The 12,817-nt window shown below is 32.6% G+C and overlaps 1 protein-coding gene across 5 annotated transcripts in view; it reads right to left on the bottom strand.

The window, feature by feature from the left end:
* LOC111504795 (3-ketoacyl-CoA thiolase, mitochondrial) overlaps positions 1–12,817 on the bottom strand; it is a 230,351-nt gene that overhangs the window by 96,066 nt on the left and 121,468 nt on the right. For 4 of the 5 annotated variants that reach the window (XM_074186077.1, XM_074186076.1, XM_074186078.1 and 1 more), the window contains one exon: positions 8,110–8,310. The exons of the other annotated variant lie outside the window; for it this stretch is intronic. In XM_074186077.1, the coding sequence (XP_074042178.1) occupies positions 8,110–8,310 (201 nt within the window). The remainder of the gene's footprint in view (positions 1–8,109; positions 8,311–12,817) is intronic. 5 annotated transcript variants of the gene reach the window in all.

Raw genomic sequence — 12,817 nt, 5'->3', positions numbered from 1 at the left:
TTTTGTGTGAGAAGTCCCCAGAGAAAAAAGTCCAAAACTGTGAGGTCTGGAGATCTGGGTGGCCACTCAATAAACGGACTACTACGGCCTATCCATCGGTTTGGAAAATGTTCGTTAAGCCATTGCCTCACAGCTCTAGCATAATGAACTGAACACCCATCTAACTGGACAATTGAATTTAATCGTTCATTGATTGGCAACTCGTGAATAACATCCCAAAACTCTGTGTTTAAAATTTATAGAGACCTCTGCGCATTCATGTTTTCCTCAGAAAAGAAAGGACCAATAATTCGTTCGTTCAATATCCCACACCAGACGTTGATTTTTTGTGAATACTGTCTTTTACAGTTTATTACCCAGTTAGGATTATCCGCTGCCCAATAGCGACAATTCTGTGATGACACTACTCCATTTGTAGTGAAAGTGACTTCGTCGGTATATAAAATATTTTTTAGGGAATTTCTATTGTTTAAATATTCCTCTTGGGCCCATAAACAATATTCCAGGCGTCTTGCTTCGTCGCCTTCTTGAAGTGCGTGTAAAAACTTTGGCTTGAAAGGTTTAATATTCTTCGCCTTGAGACATCTCCGAATAGTTTCTCGTGGAATATTCTAAAAATAATCTAAAATGATTTGATCATTCCTGTTTCGTCTTTGTACAGGATTACTTTTTAACATCATTTTCGATACTGCACCAGTTTCATTGAATATTTTATTTATTTTATTTACTGTACCGCAGCTAATACGAGGACGATCTGGATGTCTCTCATTAAATACTCTACAAACCTCTTTAGCACTTCTAACGTCATCTCCCGAAAGCTCTCTTACGCTCAGTCTTGCAGCCGTGACACAAAATAATTCGAAGAACTGTAAGGTGAATATTGTTGACAATAGAACACTTAAATCTTTCACAAGTGTCAAACTGTAATATCATTTCCATGGCAACTAAGATTTAAATTGAAATATTAGGTCTTAGTTTTAGTTAATTTGCGTGAAAACTTGAATGTAATTCCGTTATTTTCATTAAAAATATTTACGCTATTTGTTTTTTTTTTCATCTGGCGGCACTTCATTGTTGGAATCATAAAAAAATATTCTCATGGCTATATCTGTTGATATAGGGTGTGTTTTGTGATTGTTAGCTGTGTGAGTTTTCGAATTTTTGAATTGTCATAACTTTGTTAATAAAGAATATTTTTTTATGAAATTTTGGTCACACCTGTTAGAGGACTCTGAATCCAGTGGCGTAGTGATTTTCTCAATAAAAAAAATCGCTAACAAAAAATCCCGATTTTCGACTAAGAAAAAATATCGTAATATGCCCTAAAACTTTAATAAACATTTCAAATTTTGTCCCAAGGTAGACCTTTTAGTACTTGATATTTCAAAAAAAAAATTATTGAAATCGGTTCACAACTTCAAATTTTAGGGGAGTGTTTCCATCAAAAATGGGTCACACTGTATATATATATATATATATATATATATATATATATATATATATATATATATATATATGAAATCTAGAAAGGTTAATGCAGTCAAACTGCTGGAAAATAATTCGATGAAAATCAAAAAATAAATAGATAAGGACTCTCCCATATTGATTTCAATTTAAGAGCCACCGGTAGACAGCTGTCTACTGACGATGCCCAATAGGCTGAAACAGCTGTATACTGAGCTCAAACTGAGTTTGAGGAGTACCAGATGATGACAGTACTACCAACTATCGAAAGCGCTCGCAGATAATTAATAGAAGATATAAAGCTTGAAATCCTTTTTGTAGAATTTATTATTGAAATATATATATATATATATATATATATATATATATATATATATATATATATATATATTTATATATATAATTTTTTATGAACTGAAAGTTAACATAAAAACCCTGTTAAGTAACAAACGAAAACCTTAGAATTGTTTTCACTTCGTGAAGTTATTCTCAATAGGCTAATGAATAGATCGCCGCGCGCCGTTGCAAAAATTACAAATGGTTGAAAGCTACTTAATTTTTTTTGAATTTTCTACAGTTATTGTTTGAAAAATTGTTATAAACATTTACATGGGTGAATTTAAAAATATTTTTCGTTATATATTCATTGATTCAAATTATGATTTTTAGAGAAAAATTTTATTTGTTGCTAAAAAATGCGTTCATTTATCAACAATCGTTTTTTGCGACCATATATTAAAATTAAGGAACCATTTTTTCAAATCTACGAAATAAAAAAAATAGTTTTTTTATTGTTTATTTGAAAAACAATTTGTTATAAATAAATTAGTTTTTTCATTTTTTTTATACTCATTTGCGCAATGGAAGTAAACATATATGTTTTATTGTTTAAATTGTTTTTTCTAATTATTATATAGCTTTTAATATAATTTGTTTTGAAATTTGTCTTTTTCATCCTCTCTTTTGTATATAAAATCATAATAACTCTTCAAAATATTACAGATAAGACAATAACGCTTCAAGTGTTTCATTTATTATTAATTCATCAGCTATTTCAGCTCTTCATTTCAGTTCTAGCTCTATTATTCATTTTTATTGTTGTTTATAAAAAAAATTCCAAGTCTTTCCAATGCACAACTTTTAATTTTCCTGATCGTGACTTTCGGAGATTATATAAAAAATTTCATATTTTCAAAAAAATGGTACATGTGAACTAACTAGACTATAAATAGAAAGTAGGCATGTCGATTCCTTTTGTGAAGTTGCTATACCGGGTGACAACGAAATCATTGTACACGGTGCCATTCAATTGTTTATGTGGTAAGAAATTTGAAATTCGGAGTTCTTCGAAGCTGATATTTTTTATAATAAAACTCGTGAAGATCTTCACTAGGTCAACCGGAAATGAAACCAAGTCAAGAATTTCCAATAGAACTCTGTATATTTTTTTCAACCATTTGATCAGAAATAAAATTCTCTTTTAAACGATAATAACACATGTGACCATTTCTATTTGAATATGGCGGTATTATGACGTTAAACAACTTATTATATGCCAATTTTCACTTCAACGATATAAAAAATCTAAATAGGAAGTGGTATTTTCTGAACATCGAAGTGTACCTCTTTTACTACAAAAAATGATATTGTGCTGTCCATTTATCTGTACCGGTGAAAAGTGTCATTTTTATGAAATTATTATCCCATAATGAGAGCTTTGATACCTTCACTTTTCCACTGGCAGATAAAAATAAACAGATTACTATCTGTGACACCTTTTTGTAGTATAAGAGAGTCATTTCGAAGTCGAAGTTCAAAAAATACACATTTCTATTTAGATTTTCGAGATAAATGATGTAAACAATGGCGTTTAAACAAAATTGATAAAAAGTACGTGGGTGAATCAAAAACTTCAATTTTTAAACTTTTATTTAAAAACCAAGCAAACTTCGACGTTAGCATCCTACATCGAGTTTGACAATATTTCTGTATGTGACGTCATGCTAAATTCGATAGAAATGGCCACATGTGTTATATATGATTTCGTTGGTACCCGGTATATAGACAGATATTTCGAACCATGCTTTCAACAGCTCATTATCACGAAGTCAAACTTCGTTATTCTTTATTAAATGAATAATTGCTTTCAGATTCTCCTTCCATTTATTATTTATCTAATGAAGGAGGATTGATTCTCCTACGTAACATGGCTGGCGGAACTACAAATAGCCATGATGCTCCCAGGTGTGGCTCAGAGAGTTAGTAACACACCCTACTCATTGACTACTATAGTAGTACACACCCTACTACTATAGTAGTCAATGAAAAACACATAAAAACGACAACAAAATTTTTGTTATAATTTCAGAGGCATTAGGCTTATTTTATTAATTGAGAAACAGTTTTGTGGATGAAATTAAACATTTTAAAATATCAATGTAAAAGTCGAAGGAGATTTCAATTGAGCTGAATTTTTCATTTAGCCCTTCATCAAAAGCGATAGAACCAGTAAAAATATATTCGATCACTTATTCAAGACTCAACCATTCTTTGAAGTGAAAAATTCACAAGCTGATGTAAAATATTATCAAAAATTACAGCTACCTAATACTAGTGGTGAAACGGCACAGCAATAGTGTGCCAGCAGGTTTTGAATTCGAATCTGCCTATGACTACATATTTTTCTCGAACGTCGCTTGATGCCAAAACAAAAACAACAAATGGAATAGAATGAGTCAAATCAGTAATTTCACATTCGAATACAAGATCATTTTGTTGTCTCTTCAATGTCACAACCATTGGTATCAACTGTAATCAATCATTCAGTCTGGACTTTAAGTTTATAGATTCGTATTGAATGGACATACGTTTAGTAAAATTAAGTGGTTAGGCTCATTCGATCCGGAATATTATCTAGATCATTGTGAAAAAAAAATGAAATCAGTTCCTAAAAAATTCTAAAAGGTATAAACAATTAAAGACCCTGAAAAGCAGTGTTCAGTTTTGTTGTTCATAGTTGGTAAACTATAAGTATTTTTGAATTTGGAAAAAAAATCTTTGAATAGAAAAAAATTTACTGAAAAAAAGTTCCGACTACCGAAACGGTATCTCTATTATTTATAATTTCAATTTAACGCTGAAAATAGCTCTCCGCGCGCCATTTTTAGGTTGCGCGAACTGCCTCTAAGCGAGTACGTAACTTGAAAATAATTTTTTTGAGGTACTTAAAGTAAATAGAAGAATTTAAAAAATGTATGATATAATCTAAACACCATAGAGAACTGATTCCTGTTGGAATTTTTCATTGAAGTTAATTTTTCAATGATTTAGATAATTGTTAATCAACAAAATTTTCTGAAACTTCCTTTATCGTTCAAAGTAAAATAAATATCTAAATAATTACCGTGAGATTATTTTGCTTCGTGGAGCCCTTCTTAGATACATACAAAAGAAGATGGCATGATAAAAGTTCTGAAAATGTTAATACAAAAAAAGAAAATACAGAATAATATTGTGAAGTTTATTTTTATTTATCATTAATTTATCGTTCTTATGTCGATAAAAGACATTTATAAACTGAAGAAAAGAATTTGTTCATAAATTTTTTATAAAAAAATGGAATATTTCAATATTTCAAAAAAAATATATACCACTTTATAGAGAACTGTCTATTATGATATGAAAAAAAAATCTTGATAAGAATATTAATTATTTTTAATCGTTTTTTTTATTATTAGTTAAGACATATTTTGTTTTCTAAAATCATAATAACAACAATTTCATTGTTTATTTACTCAATAATTTGTTATGAACAAATTCTTGAGAGTTATAAAAATTATAAAAACAACCAAGAGCATAAAAATATCGAAGAAAATTTTTATAAACAAATGGTTAAAACAACAAATTACCAATAACTAAAGAATATATTCAAGAAAACATTTGAAAGATAATCAAATTATCTACAAAAATGATCTGAATGTTTATTGTTGTGTCTCTAATAGTTTAAAAGTTATATGAGCATTAAAGTCAACAAATGGATCAGCTGCTGCAATTTTTGCAGCAAGTGTATTTTCAAAATTGAATAAATAATGGAAAAAAATTGTTTTCGGTATTTTTATGCTAGTGGTTGTTCTTGTAATTATTATAACTTTCAAGAAAAAAATAAAGCTTAGAGGAGAATTTGTTTATAACAAATTGTTGAGTTGATGAACTATGGGATTGTTAATGAATTTTATTCTGTTATTTTGTAGAGAACTGTTAATTATGATTTTAGAAAAGAAAAAAATGTCTTAATTGATCATTCAAACAGTAGATATATAAAAAAACGATTATAAACAATTAAATACTATTATTGAGAATTTTTGATTTATCATAATTCAGTTCTCTGGGAAGTTGTGAAAAAAAAATTTTAAATATCAAAATAGTCTATTTGTTTAAGAAAAAATTACAAAACAAATGGAGATAAAAATTATTTGTTTTAGTTTATAAATGTCTTTTACTGATATAAAAATGATAAAATAATGATGAATTAAGATATTTTTTTTTACAAAATTATTGTTTTTTATTTTTTTGTTTAATATAAAAAATTATTATGAACGAAGTTTCAAAATTTCAGATCTTTTATCGTGCAATCTTCTTTTGTGCGTATCTAAGAAGGGATCCACGAAGCGGAAAAATGTTACGGTAATTATTCGAATATTTATTTTAGATGCGTGACATCCGGGTCCAGGATATAAATACAGAGAGAAATTTTATCGAGTGTGTATGATACAAATAAAAAATGTAACAAATAGTGGACATAACACTCCAAAAAGGGGAGCAAACCGCGGACACGTGTTTCTGGCTATTGGTCTCATCAGCGCGGTGCAGCCAAGTGTAATGATGGGCAACACTTGTTGTCTCTCTGTATTTATATCCTGGACCCAGATGTCACGCAGGTAGCTATAGCTGCCTACTTGGTCATGTTAGATGTAGCCTGGGAATTCTAGGTCTTCTAACTGGAACCACAAATGTGCAGTTGGCTCATGTTGTTGACTCTGTGCGTCTATGTTGTTTCCTGGTTTCGGCAAACAAGTGTTGCCCATCTTTACACTTGGCTGCACCGCGCATGAGGCCAATAGCCAGAAACACGTGTCCGCGGTTTGCACCATATGGGAATCTTTTTTTTTATAGTTTCAATGAAGTTTAACTTCGGCACTTGTTTGTGCTTTGAATTTAACTTAAAATGATGCGGCCAACTGCAACCCACTTACGTTCAGTGTTTGTCAAATTCAACTTTATTTTTTCAAATCGAAAAAGTGCATTTCTAGATCGAATTTAACAAAAAGATACTTGAAAAAGTTGTGTCTACGGCAATGTTATATCCATATGCCAAATTTTATGCAACTAGGATAAAGTTAACGTTTTACTTATTTTTGACACATATCCCCTTTATTTTAAAAAACAAGTTCGGTTAATTGTCATCAATTCATGTATACATAACAAACTCATCATGGAGTTTAACTTTTCTGATAAATTTTTACTCATACGGACATTTTTAGAGAGAAATTAAAAATGTGCTATAAAAAGTTTAACATGACTGGTGCAAAGTTTCAATCACTTGGCTATTTTCTTAAACAAACGTCAGTACCTTCAATTTTGAAAAAGCAGACACAACTCAAAAATTGTAATACGTAATAATGAAATTACTAGAGTTGTTGATTTACTTGTCAAGTTTTTAACAGTTATTGATGCAATAATGTTGTCTCTTCAGGAAAGAATAGAAATAGTTTCAATATGTGGTGAGAATACACCATACCGGCAAGTAGCTAACATTTTTAATGAACGGCATCCAGGAAAACATGTTCAACATACTACTGTGTCAAGGATAATGTCGAAATTCAGAGAAACAGAATCCGTAGCAAATCAATTTAAGAAAAAGCATACTCCAAGTAAATATGATGAGGAGGCCCAACTTAACATTTGTTTAAAAGTTATTGAACACGGGCAAACGAGCATAACCGATATTATAAAAAATACCGATTACAAGAGAGAAAGTGTTAGAGAAATTTCATTAAAGAATAAATTTTGGCTTGTAAGGCCACATTGAAAGAATGAGATTTTGATGTCCGTTTCGGGTTTTCATTCTGGTTTCAAGGAAAGAGAGAGGAGAAAATGTAAAGTTTCCGTATAAAATTTTATGGACAACGTTCTCTTCAAATGGGAACGGTAAGTTATCAAAATTGCCATTGGTGGGCCCAAGAAAATCCCAATTTCACAGTTGAATGTGGTGATCAGTATTCCTTCAAAACTAATGTATGGTGTGGGATACTTAACGATACTTAACGAAATAATTGGGCCATTTTTCTTTAGGTAAAATTTATCATCTGTTGGTTATCTCAATATCTCTCAGGCCAATAGCCAGAAACACGTGTGAATATATATATATATATATATATATATATATATATATATATATATATATATATATATTCACATATAGTTATTGTGACACTTATTTAATTAGACATGATTATTGAATTTGAAGTTCAGTTGAAATTATCGAAAGAGACATTGCAAAATGTCCTAGGAGGGGCTATAATTACCAGCATAATCAATATAGACATATCGAAAAAGCGTTGAAATTTTCATAGACATATAACTCACCTCAATCAGGTCAATATCATCTAAAGTTTTTCCTGTAGCATTGAGTATATTCTGTATTGCTGGTGCTGGTCCGATGCCCATTATAGATGGATCAACTCCTACTGTACTGTGTGCCACAATTCTAGCCAATGGTTTCAGATTATGTTTAGATATGGATGCTTCACTGGCCAATACAACAGCAGCTGCACCGTCGGAAATACCCTGTGAATAATAAACTGTTTCTGAACTGTTCTAACAGCTTATAACAAATGTATATACGTTGATCTTCTAGTGCAGTTTACTTCCTGATGGCGTCCCACGTAGAAAATAATGTATCAGTTCAGGTATGTGGAAACAAGCAGTTTTGTTGGATATGAAAAAGGAACTTAAATTTTTTCATGAAAGTAGACCCCAGATTTTTTTATATTTCACATCCGATGTAATATGGCCTTGAGAGGTTTGACTTTGAGAATCAACCTTGCTCGACACATGACCTTGATGTTTGACTTCGAATGATGTCACACCATATGATCTCGACCTTATCGCTTCTGTCCTCGACACATGACGACTGCCATACATTATCTCAAACCCCTTCCTGTTTTATATGGTGAGTTTCTATATAAGGGTATCATATATTATGATGCAATATGACTTTCAATGACGTCACGCGACTTTGAGCGGCATGCGACCTTGAAGTGACGTTGATGACATCATGACCTAGAGTTGCGACTTCGAAAACTGAGTTTCACGTTGGCAGTCTGTCCTGTGACCTCAGAAATTGAGTTTTGCTTCGAAAATTCAGTTCGACCTTGATATTCTGCCCTCGAGATCAAAGTGACAGTGGAGAGTGTGTGCTTTTATAGGACGTGTGCAGACGGTTGACGCATTCAATCGGAGCAAAGACACAGTGTCCCCTCACACCAACACGATTTTACAGTCGGTATCACGCTCCACAATTACTCGTGACGTCACATATCCGAATATGCAATAATTTACTAGGGTCGTGTACAACAACACCCTTTTCTGAAAGTTATTTCAATACCATTATGATATTTCTTAAAATTATCAAGAGGGATGTAGAGAAGCGATTAAAACATAAGTTGTATGTTTGGAATAGTTCCAATCACACCCCATCCATTACTCGTGACGTTACATGACCCTGAGTGTGACTTTGCAAATTTTGATCAGCCTTCTCCCACATACCAACACAATTTTGAAGTAGGTGCATGATGCTCCTTTACTACTCGTGCCGTCTCATGCGCTGTTGTGATATTGAAATTTGAGCAGCTGTCACTGGTGGATCGTCTCAGCAAAGAGCTTCAATGAATTCATTATCGTATTGCATGAAAATTGGCATATCGAGTAGCTAGAAAAAAAAAGTTATTGGTAATGAGCATGCTTCGATAATTTGCGGTTTCAAAAAAAAAGTCCACATGTTTTCTTACCATGTCGAATTAAATTTTTTTCAACTAAAGAAGAGCTTATTATGATGAGTGATTCAATGGTGATGGTTTTCACTTTAATCAAATATTTTACAAAAAACTGTTGAAAGACTTGCCCAAATCGATCTTTCTTCATACCAAGACATTTCTCTAAAGATAGTCTTCTTCATACCTATATGACGCCAACATTGACCTATTCGAAATAAAAACATATGCTGAACAACCACATAACCACTGAATGGTTTTGACATCGTCCTATGTTTGGTCTCGTCGTGATCCTGACAATAGCATTTCTGTCAACTTCGAGAGGATTATAAGCACTCCCATAGGCTCAGGGTCAGATAGTTAAAGTATCCGCTTTCGACAATCTGTTTATGACCTTGATAACCAACCCATTTTTTCATATGTGAATTGAAGGGGCCGACATACACACGTTCACACACACATGCTCACACACATACACACACACACACACACACACACAACAACCCTGTACCAAAACAAATGTAATTACGTCATTATGTCACACACACAAAATCTCATATGAAATAAATTCTGAATGACCCAGACACCAGACACTTCAAGGTCACATCGCCTTGATGTTACTAAACAACAAAAAAAAAGCAAATAATACGTCATAGTGGTGGGGGGAGGTCCAGAACCGGCTGTAATCTCAAGGTCACATGAGTGGGTCTAGGTCATTCACCCCACGTGACGTCATAGTTGTAGGGGGAGGCTTAGAACCGGCTCAAATCTCCTACTGCTGATTTATGTACTCTATCAAACTTTTAAATTTTATGGGGAAATCACTCGAGGGCCGATTACCTAGTTTTTTTGAGTAAACAAATGAATGTTCATTTTTGGTATAGGGTGTAGTGCAAAAACTCACATTATCATTATGACAGGTATTCAAAAATGTAAGAATATACAGGGTGTTGTAATCGATTTATAACCGGAAGTGTTGGAAAAACTTCATTTTTATTCGTGTTGGTAGGCAACACTCGAGAAGAGTGTTACAATTCTGGTGTTTTAGGAGTATTGCTTCTGTGAAACTGTACTGTACTGATTCAGTACTGCTTCAGTGTATTGGGTCTAAGCCGTAAATTGCTTGCAATTAGCCACATCTGTTATTACAATTGGGTAAGTAATACCCTACCAGAGGCGTACCCTACCAGAGGCCAGTTAAATCTGAAAACATATTAAATAGTAAATGTGCTTATCATCACCGAATATTTTTTTGCAAGAAGTAGAACAAATTAAATGCCGTCAAATATAATTTGCGCATGTTGTAACAAATCTCACAAATCGAAACTAATGGTGAAATGTTCGGTTTGCATGCGATTTTTCCGGCATGTATGTGTAAACCTCTCAGTAGAGGAAATTAAGATCCTGTGTGAACAGGATAAAGGTTATACATGGTCTTGTTCGGGCTGCAGGAGCATTGGTAGTCAGATTAATGATTTGAGGAGTCTTATATTATCATTACAAGCGGATATTAAAGCTCTAAAAGCTGAAAATGGTACTTTGAGAACCACTACTGAACCTTCGCCTATTATAGAATTTGAAGATATTATGAAGGAATTAAAGAAGGAATTGAAAGATGAATTCAATAACATTTCGTTTACCAGAACAAAATCAATCGTATCAGCCTCAAACTCGTTTAGATAAAAATGTTTTCGATGTATGTGAAGTACTGAAGACAGTTGTTCCAAACTTCCAACAACAGAATTTGAAACCAATTAGACTGGGTGGATTTCATGAAAAAAAAATCATCCTGTGAAAATAGTGCTGCAGTGCTGCAGGTCCTTGATCTGATAAGAAAAGAAAAAAAAAACTGCAAAACAGTCCATATAATGGACCGCACCCGTAGACAAATTGAACATTACAGGAAGCTGAAAGAGGAAATTAATGCAAAAAATGTCAAGGGTCTACAGAAGTATATAATTGAGAGTGTTAATGGTAACCCCAGAATAGTTAAAGCTTTGAACTAAATGCGTCCAGCAGTTATAGTAAACCAAACCAACGCAGCATCTTATGTTATAATTAGAATGTTAGGGGTCTCAACAGTAAAATTGACTCATTCTACGCAGCTGTCAGTTTGATTTGATTGTATTAACTGAAACCTGGCTGCGTGAGAATGTTTCAAATTGTGAACTCTTTACAAGCGCTCACTGTGTACATCGAAAAGATCGCAAACTGGAAATGATGAATGAGGTAATAGGGGAAGGTGTATTAATTGCTTCAAGGGACTTCACAGATTCAGAAGTAATGTATAATAATACATTTAATGTACAGTTTCTTTGGTTGATATCTAAATATTTAAATGTCATTTGGAACATAAACATTCTCCTTGATACCTTTGTATACACCTGATACGATTGGATTAGTTAAATTTGAATGTTTTTTGGTGCCTTGGAACAGTTAGATTATTTATATGAGGCTAATTCTTTTTTTTTTGCGATTTTAATGTTCCGAAGTTCATCGGAACATCCCTGTTAATGATCCAAAAACACGTATAACCCTCAACTACTTTGACATGCTTGAGTATAAACAATGAAACTGTATAACTGATTACCTGAACAGAATGTTAGATCTAGTTTTTTCACCTATTTCTTGTTATGTTACCCATGAAAATTTGCTTTTTGTACCTGAAGATAACCACCATCCTATCCTATCAAAATAGCTGATATACACATCAAAAAGAAGTTAAACCAATCAAACATCACATATAACTTTAGGAAAGCGAACTTTCCATCTTTGTACAGAGATATAGAGGAAACTGATTGGAGTAATTAAGGTACGTCAAAGGACATTAATAAATTAGTCGATAACCTATTGTAACGAATTGAAGAATTTACTGTCTTGAACAAATTTATTTCTAACAATATTTTACTACACAAAATGATGTATATTCAACACTTAGTACTCAACGCTTAATTTATCTTCACCATTTGAATTCCTTGTTTAAAGGCACGATTCGCTTTCTGAATTCATACTGCAACCTCTGAACGGAAAGCAGGGCTTATATATCGGTAACGATCGTTCTAGATTTATATAGTGGTTTCTGTTCTCGCCTAATATTTTCCCGGCGAGTCATACTGCTTCTTTCGTGGTGATGTCATGCGTTTGCTGGCTGAGATATCTGCACTGTGAAGTTTGATGGAAGTAACACTCCACAGTCTTCTTGCTCGGTCGTGAAAGATGGTTACGGCACACCAAAATCTTGATGCCACTGGATCTGAAGATCGTTTTCAACATGCTTTTCACAATTCTCCAATCCAACCTAT

This window comes from Leptinotarsa decemlineata, unplaced genomic scaffold, assembly GCF_025532065.1.
Source record: "Leptinotarsa decemlineata unplaced genomic scaffold, Ldec_3_MD MMD2_tig00078422_RagTag_RagTag, whole genome shotgun sequence".
NCBI classification, from domain to species: Eukaryota; Metazoa; Arthropoda; class Insecta; order Coleoptera; family Chrysomelidae; genus Leptinotarsa; species Leptinotarsa decemlineata.
This window is presented reverse-complemented; position numbering and strand designations above follow the sequence as displayed.